Raw genomic sequence first — 12011 nt, 5'->3', positions numbered from 1 at the left:
ACTCTCGGGTAATTTCATGGATCAGAGAGCAGTGCTAATGGATGTTTTTAATTCCATGGCACAGATATGGAGGGAGTAGTGCGCTGCGAATGTGTGCAACACTTGCATCCAAACTCAGCATCTTTGCAAGGAGGCAGCAGCTGATGTCTTTTTCTGTATGTCACGCTGCCTCCTCTGATAGACGCTCCTCTGCTGGCTCGCTCCTGTGACCATGGCAACAGCAGAGACTAATTATCATTTAAAAGCTCAGTGGTAGGCTATTTAAGCACAATATCTGCGTCAAGAAAAAACACACATACACAAACACAAATCCATTACCGCTTTGCCGGCTGCCATAGCTGTGATTAATTAAACCGGCTGTGCCTGCAACGTGTGGTAGCATCACTGTGTTGCTGCAGTAAGCAGAATGTTTTATTTTTCTCCACCGACAGGGGGACTCATTCACCGGTGACAGAAATGTGTAGTGATGACTCATGGACACATGGCGGAGCTGTACAATAGCACAAGATTTGCATTTCCATCTTCACAAACCATACTAGCTGTTTCACACTTTATATCAGACACATGCAAACGGATATTATAAGAGTCACCAACAGCTAATGTGTATGAAAAGACAGACTGCTTTCCAGTTGTATTCGTGTATTTGGCATTTTAGTGTTGTATCTTAAAGTAATAATACATATATATACATGAAATATTAAAGGTAATACAAGAAAATAACAAACCTACAATCACTCTTAGCAGATAAAAACTGAATGACTTATTCAATAGCAACAAGTAGTATTTCTTAATTATAACTTTCCCTGTTGTGTGGGGGATAAAAGATAAATCCTCCTTAGTTATGATTGGCTCTTCCCCCCATCTGCAGTTTACAGCATAAACATGCAAAATACTTGTAGCTGACAGACATAGTGGTTACAAAAAGATGTGTTGATTAAAGTATTTCTAGGCGTTTGTGTTTTTGTTTTTTCCTACCATCTGATCCACTGAGTCATTACAAAACACCCTGTTCTATATTTTTGGACTTTGGGTTACAATTTATACAGTGAGAAACTCATTAAATGTCCAGGCATCAGAGTGAACCGAGGATAAACTGTTAGAAGCAAAATTAAAGAGAAACAATGCCAGAATGGAAATACTCTCCATCCTGGCTCTGCTCTGTGTTTGTGTGCTCCTTTTATTCATTAAGACCCCATTTTAATTATTACGATAATTTTAATGGCAAGAAGGAAACACACAAGACTGCACATCACGTTTGTATTTTCTAAGAAAGCAATAATTCAATATTATAAATCAGAAGCCCCTTGACAGAACAAAATGAGCACGGTGAGGATGACGAGAGCATACAAAGGAATATATAAATAATGATCATGTAACAGAGCAAAGTTACATAGTTGGTTGCCTATGGTGCTAAAATCTTTAAGGCCGGCTGCTCTCTCCTTGTTGAAAAGATAAAAGTAATCCTCCATGTATCTATTAGTCTCATAGCAACATGGTTTATGTTCCCACCAGATCATCAGTATTATAATGGACAGACAGCTCAGTGTGAATTAAATCTCCTTTCAACTTAAATGTTAAATCAGAGTTATTAGAAATTAGAGAAAACTGAAAATGGTCAAACTGATATTTTCAGTATTGATATAGGATAATATTGTGTATATTTTCTATTAAAGCCAAATTGCCAGCCATGTATGAATCTGTGGCAAATTAAGTTATATTCAAAATGGATGATCTCACAATGTATGAAGACATAGACGAACACAAAGAAAAGAAGCAGGACAGAGCAGTTACATGATTGGTTATTGCTTTAGTGTCACTCAGTGGACAGCCAATCACTTACCTGTTTCTTGCCTGTTTGTTCTGACAGTCAGATAAAAATGACAAAAGGTAACTTAATGGAATAAAACACTTGTTGGGGAACAACTGTGCTGTGAAATTTTGAAATGCAAATGACCTGGTGAAATAAAATGACCTGCATGAACTAAATTATATGCTTCTGAAAAGACAAAGAATACAAGTCTACAATATTCACAAGTCAAATTGTTCTTCACATTTCCCCTCTATTGAAATATGGATCAAAAACCACTATAATGCAATCTTTCAGACCCAGCAAGACAACAGTATGATATGATATTCTCTTCTATGTGAAGAAGGGACTAAAGGAGAAAAGCCAGCATATGTTCCCAATAGAGTCTGTTCATAGATATGGCATACAGAAATACCCAGTCAACGTCTACACAGCATTATTTCTCAAAAACTTAATGCCTCTTCTCGGTTTCATGCCAACATGTTTCACCATAGCAACCAGCTCCAGAGGCATATCCCACACATATCCGCTTGTGGTACAGAGCCAGGTATGGAGGAGAAGACAAACATAAATATAATTCATTCAGAACAATGGCTAATGGAAACCAAAATCATGTATCATCCAAATCATGTTTTCGAATTCAGACTGAAAATATTAAAATGACAGGGTCATCCAAATTTTATCACAGCCACTCACAATGTGACTCAGAAGTATGTATGGCCGCTGTGTGCCTGTATCCAACAACAGTGTCTGGGCTGCTCCTGATGAGTTGGTGGATGGTGTCCTGGGGGATCTCCTCCCAGACCTGGATCAGGGCATCAGTGAGCTCCTGGACAGTCTGTGGTGGTACTTGGTGGTGTCATATCCACTGAGACATATAGTCCCATAGGTGCTCAACTGGTCAGGGGAACGTGAAGGCCAGTCAATGGCGTCAATGTCTTTGTCATCCAGGAACTGCCTACACACTCTGGCCACATGAGGCCGGGTACTGTCCTGCACCAGGAGGAACCTAGGCCCCACTGCACCAACGTAAGGTCTGACAGTTGCTATGAGGATTTCAGTCAGTTACTGTTGGCTATGACATGAAGGGCTATACGGCCCTCCAAGGTGAAGTGAACATAATGCCAGTGGTGGACATGCCAATTCTGGTGTTCTATTAAATGCCAATTGAGACACAGCAAACTTTCTTCTGATTGCATGGATTGATGGATGTGCCATCTCGGAGTAACTGGACTACCTGTCCGACCGATTTAGGCTGCCAGTACTGCCTTGTACTGACAGTAGTGAAACAGACTCAAAACTGGAGAAGAATTAGTCAGGAAGGATAAGTAGAAAGCATTTGTCTGTGGCCACCACATGCAAAAACCAGCCCTTCTTAGGGGTTGTCTTACTTTTGCCTCACCATTACACTTTCATTGGCACCTAAGCAGATGAAAGTGATTCAAAATCACTTGTGCTTCCTAAATAGATAGGTGATATCACTGAACTTTTTTTGAGCAGTTTATCCTGTATATTTAAAGACCTTTTTTAAAATATTGCTCAAAAAATCCTTTTAAAATACATTAAGAAAATACAAAACCCATAAGTTAAAAATGGGATCCACAGTAAAAAGATTAAAGATATTTTTCTTGAGCTAATAAAAGTTGATTTTGTGATTTGATATAATCCTAATCATAATGACATCATACTTTTAAGGCATAATTTAAGATACGGTAAGTATATAAACACATTATCTGAAAAAAAAAGCTATGTATTTGCTCAAAAAATGCAAGATGAAAGAAGATCTAATGTAAGATATGAGATGAAAAAAATATAGTCCTGTAAAACATATCATGGTAGTCCACAGCTAATGTAGGCTGAAAGAGGACAACAAGGGAAAGGAGCAGTTCAAGAGAGAGTGAGATGAGTAAATCAATACCACATGGAATAAATGAAGAAAGGCTAATGGTCTTGGTATGGTCTTTGTCATCACCTTTTCTGGTACTAAGTGTCCACAGGGACGTCCTCCCTTAAAGATCTGTCCTTCCTGCTGTTTACCTGCAGTGTGAGTGTAATATAAGAGAATGCTTTGATTTGTATGCATATCCTCCTGGAGAAATATCTCTATATATGCATATGACTGTTTGCATAATATATGTATCTGTGATCAAAATTAATTTACATGTGCATGCCAGTGGCTGCATAAAAGACTTTAACCTTTACAGACATGCCAGTGACACCATTTCACAGTGTTTTTTAATCGATGTCACAATATCAACAATGTCACAGGAATGATGGTGGGGCACCACACACCCACAGAACATTAACTTTACTTGCACTCATATATTTTATTTTTTCTATTTATATTTACAACAAGAACTTACATCTAGCCAGCTTTGTTCAGCTTTAAAACTGAAAGGCAAAGGGTTCTCATTTATTCAAGGTACAACTCACATAAAGAAGTACCATTGTGTAATATATGTCATCACTTCTAAATGTTTTTTTTTTTTTTTTCTTGTGTCCCCATCTCTACAGGCCAAGGACACAGCTGGGATGTCATGCTGTTCCTGACTCCTGCTCCAAAGACACACCTGCTGCTGGAAGGACAATTCAACACAAACCCACTTTGATGTGCACGAAAATTAAGAAGCTACAGCAAAGGCTCCAAAGTGAGAAGGCTACGAACACTGACATACCACGCATAGAGGGGTTATGAACAGGGGTAATACTTTTCCTCGAACTAGAAGATTGTTTGGTAAAAAAAAAATGCCAGGCTGAAATAAAGATTACCTTTAATAATAGCATCTGGGGATTCTTTACAAATCAAAACTTTGATTTCACATTTGAAAATGAAAAACATAATCATTAGTACATTCATTTCCACTGGCAGTTTCACTGTCATTTAACAGATTTAATTATTTTTATAGTAGGCTTTGTTTTGTACAAACATCAATTTGAATCATTTTCACTTAAATGAGTAGGTTATTGTGTGTAGACATTTCTGTTTACATTAAAAACTTGTAAATATTATCACTAGGCTTTTGACAGTAATGGCTTTTTCAGTATAAAGGCACTATTATCTATTGATTGTCGTATTAAATCGGATTCACCGAGAAATTCATTAAGCTATACAAAAAGTGTCTTACACAAACACCTCCACACCTTTCAACTGTATCTCCAGCGCACTCTTACACTTGAAAGATCATCTTTCCAAACACTTCACAGGTGAGATAATCATCAAGTGTTACTGAAGGACATTTAAGAGGCTCGCTCCTGGGCTGTGTACCTGATTGTCCTTCGTCATCTGCATTTAAAACGCATTACAATCATACAAAAGAACAGAAGCAAAGAACAGAAGAAAAATATTCCTGTGGTATAAAAACCATATTTCTTGCAGCACTGGAAAAATAATCATTTCTGCGCAGGACTGGGTCAATAGCATTTAAACCTTCGAGGTTTTTAAATAATACAAATTAAATTATTAGCCAACTATGCCTTCTTTAAGATCTTAATTTTTAACAGTTATATAAACATGCGAGGATTAATCAAATGCACTGTTTTCAGGAATACACATGTAATGACATTTACAGCCACTATGTTTAGCTCACTGTTTTATTTGGGTTTCTTTAACAACAGAGGGCAATGTTAGCATTGTTAGTTGAAGGTCAGCACAGCCCTGCACAGTGTGTACTCAGTCACATTTGCCAACAGATTACCTGGAATTAGCACTTCATCTAGAAATCACCACTATTCCCAAATTGCCAGTCCTCTTTTGTCTCACATGAGCGACCTTTGCTTTCACATCTTACGGTCTGCAAGCACTGCCACCACAGCAAGCACTGCCTCACAGCAACAGACATCAAAACACAGAGGGAGACTTTAAATTGGAAGGTTCTTCACCTATGCACCTGGTGTCAGTCCCTACATGACAGCAGCACTATAAGAGGCAGGACTCGCTGTTTCCTCAGACCATTCAAGTTCCTTTTTACTTGCAGAGGAAGAACTTGACTGACACGTTTTTGTCGCTGGTACCCTCACAAATCTCCACTTGAAAAATGTTTGAGCTTCAACTCAGCAGTGTCCATAATCTTTCCCTCCATACCTCATGTCTGCAGACTAGTATCTCCTCTAGCTGCCCATTATGTTGTCTGGATTTGATGTAATCCGATGTTCTCAGTAAAACAAACATGCTATAATGCAGGGGTCTCCAACCTTGGTCCTCGAGTGCTTACTGTCTTGCAGGTTTTCCAAGTATCCCCTTCCAGTTTCTGATTGGTTGAACACACCTGAGTCAGGTAATCAGCAGTAGGTAGGGCAGGTATATCTGGAAAACAAGCAGGACAGTAGTGCTCGGGGACCAGGATTGGAGACCCCTGCTCTAACGTGTATGCCAAGAGGATACACAAGATTGTAAAATTAAATAAGTTATGATATGACAACATTTAAAAACCAATCTGTATAAAGTCTGGAATTAGGTGTAAGTCATTCATCATATATTCAGTTCATTCAGCCTTTTTTAACAACTTGACTGAATTTACCATTATAGGGCAATATTTAAAAAAAAAACCACCTGATTTTGTTTGTTTTTCCATAATTTTTTGTTATTTAACTTGTTCTGGGACATACTGGGATGGGTTTATATTTATAGGTAAATATGTGTAGACAACTGAATTAAATAACAATCCTTGCTTAACAGCCACTAATTAGAACCAAAGTAGATGTCTGAACCAGTAAATAGCTGACATTTGTTTTTTGCAGACAGTTATAAAGGTGTTGAACTGGTTAGGGGCACAGGTACAAATAATTGAAGATATTTGCTAACTGCTAGCAAACTGAAACAAAAGCTGCATAAACAAAAGCTTGAAAGCCTTGTTTGCTACCCTGCCTTTTCTATCTGTGGTTACTACAGAAACAGGTGGACAGTGACTAAGCTATGAACTGCATAATAACAGCAATGCAGCAGAGCGCTCGTTGAACTGGAGCGTCAGGAGGCTTGATGAATAAGATGTGACAGGCGACATTAACAGAAACAGGGTGAGTTAGGAAACTGCATTTTTTACCCATGTCAACAGCGTGCTAAGACAATTTTCCATAACCACGTTGTAACAGTACAGTTTAAAGTACAGTGACGTTAAAAAAAAAAAAAAAATGCAACCGTATAATAAATGCTGTGTGTAATGGCACTGAGTGCTCTAAAAACCTATCCTAGCATTGGTGAGGCTTGTGGACAGGCTCTAACAGCAGGCGGAGTGGACGCTCCAACACTCTTTGCACACAGTTGTCACTTCAGCAGCTCTCCTGCAATGTGCTGTAGGAGTCATAGAGAACGGTCTCAAGCCTGGTTTTTCAGGATTGGTTTTCTTCATAATGTTGTGTGGTGTCCAAAACCTACATAATTCCATTAACACAAGCGCAGGACTAAAATTAAAGCGATTGCACAGCAGTCAGTATATGTTGAAATACAGAATATATTTCTGAAGGTGGAAAGGAATCAGAAGAAGTAGAGCCAAAATACTAGATTTTGAATATGAAATGTATGCTCTTTTTCTCACAGCTCACTGTAAAACAGTAGACAGAGTGAATAATTGACATGGGCTTAAAAATAAATGGATAGTCAGACATTAAAGGGTTAAAAGTCTTAATCTCAGCCAATAACTTCAGGTTGTTTGTCTGCAATTCCCAACTAAGGTACATGGTTCATCTGTGACTCATTTCTGAAGCCACCCACAGTAGCCCAAAGCACACCATGGATTCCCACTACAGGAGCTCACAGCACTTAGGTGTGTATGACTTGGTAGCTGAGAACCAGTGTTAGAAATACAATTGTAGAAGAGGGTCTCTCGCAAATCTTCTAACTGGGACAGAGTTCAATTTTCAAAAAGCAACACGCATTATTCTGCCTATACTTCGAATTAATGATAGCCTACTTTCTGGCAGGTTAGAGCTTCAGTAAGGCAACACAGAGCGCATACACAGAGACACACGATACTGACACAGTACTGTCAGTACTGTCAACAGCTCCTGCTGTGACCAATTCGCACCTGCATCACAAGCTGAACAAACACAAGCACCCCTCAGATCAACCCATGTGATCTGACCTAAAACCAAATCCATGCTTAGAAGTTACCCAGGAGCTTAAAACAATATCATATGCTAAAGCACATCACTACATGTCTACAGTAATTATTATATACATTATTGTCAGAATATAGTTTAAGTCTGCTTCGTTTACTGCAGTGGCTCCAAACAAGCACAGCTGAAAGACAAAAACACAGGCTTGAAAATATGGCCACTGAGCAAACAATGCAAAAAACCTACAACAAACACAGACTGAGGCTACATCCACATAATAATGAATGTGCATCCTCATAGGTCTTTTTCATAAAGATAACCACTTGCAATAAAACAACAAAAAAATTGTGCTATGCTAGAAGGCGGAATGACATCAATACAAGCCTTGAGTTTTATGTGACAACTGAAGAGATTTGTTAGTATGTTATTTTTTTTCTCCACTGTGCCATGAAATCTCAAATGAGCATGACTTACAAAGTACAGGCATAGTGAAGAAATTAAAACAGAACACATTTTCAAATTCCAACAAAACAAATCTTTTGCTTCAGCAAAGATATGGCCAGAATGAAAAATTAAGACTTCTGCACATGTGATTTGCTTTGGAATTTCAGTTCCACTCAAAACATTTTTATTGACAAATCACTATTTCTTTATAACGTTTTACAATGCCTTTTTCCTCACAGACAGATCCCATACTGCAAGGATGAGAAATTAAGGAGAAACTCTTAAAATCTTGAGAATGCTACACTGAGGTCTGTAGGCTCTGAATGGTATCTTGTCAGCCCACCTTGGCCCTCCATCTCTAGGATACAGTGTTTGCTGAGTGGGTGCCACTACACAGTGTGATTGCACATATTGTAGGTCTCAGTTCTAACAGGCTCCTTTATGACTTAAAATGGCTACAAGAAACACGATGGTACGAATAGACATACTCAAAAGTGGGAATAATTATGCTTATTTACATTAAATATATATCTGCATTTTATGGGTGTGTATACAGAGGCCATGGCATGGAGGAGTGGGCGAGGTGCGAGGTCCAAAACCAACGAGGTGGTCTAAAACAAGAAGGTTAAACACAAAATATGCAAGAAAGCTGGAGCACTTCTACCACGTGCAAAGTGCCAGTATATATTCTAAGCAGACTGATGAGGGAATTGTGCACAGGTGTGTGAGTGAGCAGGGAAAGATCAAGTGACTAGAAATAAACAATAAACAAAGCTGACAACCTAAATTGTGACAATGTAATTATGTCTGACAAACACCAAGCTCTGTTCATCACCTGATTAACACCATCCCTACTATAGTGGTGTCAGCATCACGGTATGCAGGTACTTTTAGCTAGCCTGGCCAGCCAGACCCACTCCTTTCTTAGCAAAAGAATGTGGGTCTGAAACACCTTATGTGGAGTCTTTTCCTCCAGCTTCAAAAGAGACCTGTTCATAACGTTTCTCAATGCCTGTCCCAAATCCACAAATCTCTGTACAGCTAGCTTTTGCTGTTTAGTCTGTTCAAAAATATGCACAGAATTGGTGATAACACTATGTATTGTTTTTACAACAGAAACAACCATTCACTAGCGTCTCTACGCTACCACACGTCATTCGCTGGTCTCACTGTCGCTTTGCTTGTGTTTGTTTCTCTGATTGCTTTTTTCTGCATCCACTGGCCTGCCCCCTGGAATTCAATCTCAACCGAAGAGACTGCAGACTAATTCTTTGTATAGAATAGGAAAAGAGTTAGCCTGGCTGACCAGCACAGACTGGGAGACTGGTCAGAATTGAGAGAACAATGAATGCCACCAAATACATAGAGGCTCTTGAAGAAAACCTACTCCAGAGGCTTTAAAATTATATCTACAACCATATACAATAGGACTGACTACTTTTTACAGTATGTCTTCACACTGTTGTCAGTGTAAATCCTTGTCTACCGTGCCTGTGGTATTCAGTGATATAGCAACAGTATCTCTAACCACCCACTGTACTGAAAATTGCCGGCTGAGTGTGACTAAGGAAGAATTGGTTGGTATGGTTAGATGTGTGTGATATTTGTGCTATTACCTGATGGAGGCACAATAAGGCCATTTATTAAATGGTGTCCATTTAATCTGTGTACTGCAGTCGGTGTCTCAGTTGAGCTACACTCTGACGGTGCTCCATCAATCTATCCATCCATTTATCATCCACTGCTTATCCTAGAGCGTCCAGGGTCACAGTGAGCTGGAGCCAATCCCAGCTGACACTGGGTGAGACGCGGGGTACAACCCGGACAGATCACCCATCTATCACAGGGCTGACACACAGAGACAGACAAACACTGACATTCACACCTACAGAAAATTTACAGTCAAGTACTGAGAGAAAACCCACACAGACACAGGGACAACAGGTAAGCACCACACAGAAAGACTCCAGGGTCAAACAGGATTTAAACGTGGGCATTTTTGCTGAGAGGCAGCAGCCCTAACCACCACATCCTGACCGGACTTATACTATTAATATTATTTTGTACTGAACATACTTACAGTGTTTTCGTTAGAGCCATTTTCACTTGACATCATTCAGTGACTGATTCATGCCTGACATTATGCTGATGACATCACAAACATGCACGCACGCGCACGCATGCACACACACACACACACACACACACACACACACACACACACACACACACACATACACACAATGGATATTTTATTGTTTGTTTTATTGGCATAAATCACACATAACAAATCCTCCGCTTGCTTATAACTTTAATTTCTTCAAAAACTAGGCTTAAAAAAATAAATCAATAAATGAAATAATTTTTGCCAAGCTGTGGAACAAAATGTCTCTAGGGGGTGCCTCGTTTCCCCATCTATGTACTGTGTGTTCATACTCTTGATTCCTGTCTGAATTTTGTACCAAAATGTGAGGATACAATCACAGTAACCCCTGCTGAGGCTTAGCCTGCAGACATCCTGGCTGATGTGTCCACCCCTGTGGCTGAAGGACTTCAGCTTATACACAGATATTCTTACCACAGTGCATATGATTTTTAGTCTTTACTGTAAATAAACAATGTCACTTCCCCAGCACATATAACTTTTACTAAACAAATGTCAAGCCATAAGATAGATAGATAGATAGATAGATAGATAGATAGATAGATAGATAGATAGACAAACATAGATAGATAGATAGATAGATAGATAGATAGATAGATAGATAGACAAACATAGTTAGATAGATAGATAGATAGACAAACATAGTTAGATAGATAGATAGATAGACAAACATAGTTAGATAGATAGATAGATAGATAGATAGATAGATAGATAGATAGATAGATAGATAGATAGACAAACAGATAGATAGACAAACATAGATAGATAGATAGATAGATCGATAGATAGATAGATAAACAGATAGATAGATAGATAGATAGATAGATAGATAGATAGATAGATAGATAGATAGAATAGCCTAATGAGCAGTTTATTCTGAATAAGGAAAAACAGAATAAAGTGACATGAGCAACATAAACAATCGATCCGTACTTCTGGATGTTTTGTTGATCGACTTTCTAGGAGGTTTGTAAACACACCCTGCACATAACAGTGTGGAGCGAACATCCCGTTTGTTTGCCAGCACACACTGTATGTTGCTGAGGCTACTTGATATAACACTCAGATCGCACCTGTCAAATAACTGCGCCGGGTTGGGGGGGTATGTTCCCACCTTTACAACACACGACGACGACACAAGCGAAAACGCAACAGACTGAGGTGAAAACTAGCGTTTTAAACGTGCTCGCTTACCTGTCATAACTCCATCTACTGTAAGACATGCTCCTGTTGCTGCTGACTCCCTCCATGTCTCCGGGGGGAAGTGGTCTGGAGGGTGAGACAGCGAAATCAACGAGCGGATGCTCCTTCCACCGCTAATGCAAACACCAACTGAAGGAATCGGCGTTGAGTGAAAGGGCTCAGAGGCTGTGCAGAGCCAAACGCTTTCTTATGGGCTATACCACTGCACAGAGGGGGGTGAGGGGGAGGGGGGGTTGTCGAGAACTGACAGCTACGGTGCTGATTTAATTCATTCACAGTGTTGATTATTATTTTCACTGACAAAATCCTTGTCCTGTGTACCAACAGCCTCGTACTAACATC

The 12011-nt window shown here is 39.3% G+C and overlaps 1 protein-coding gene across 1 annotated transcript in view; it reads right to left on the bottom strand.

Annotated features, from left to right (window-relative positions):
• tub (TUB bipartite transcription factor) overlaps positions 1–11782 on the bottom strand; it is a 40044-nt gene extending 28262 nt beyond the window's left edge. Inside the window, exon 1 of the mRNA XM_026320146.1 lies at positions 11661–11782. Within this exon, the coding sequence (XP_026175931.1) occupies positions 11661–11716 (56 nt within the window). The 5' untranslated portion in view covers positions 11717–11782. The remainder of the gene's footprint in view (positions 1–11660) is intronic.
• Between the last annotated feature and the right edge of the window lie 229 nt (positions 11783–12011).

Source organism: Mastacembelus armatus, chromosome 3 (assembly GCF_900324485.2).
Source record: "Mastacembelus armatus chromosome 3, fMasArm1.2, whole genome shotgun sequence".
Taxonomy (NCBI): Eukaryota; Metazoa; Chordata; class Actinopteri; order Synbranchiformes; family Mastacembelidae; genus Mastacembelus; species Mastacembelus armatus.
The sequence above is the reverse complement of the archived record's forward strand: the minus strand, read 5'-3'. Positions and strand labels throughout refer to the sequence as shown.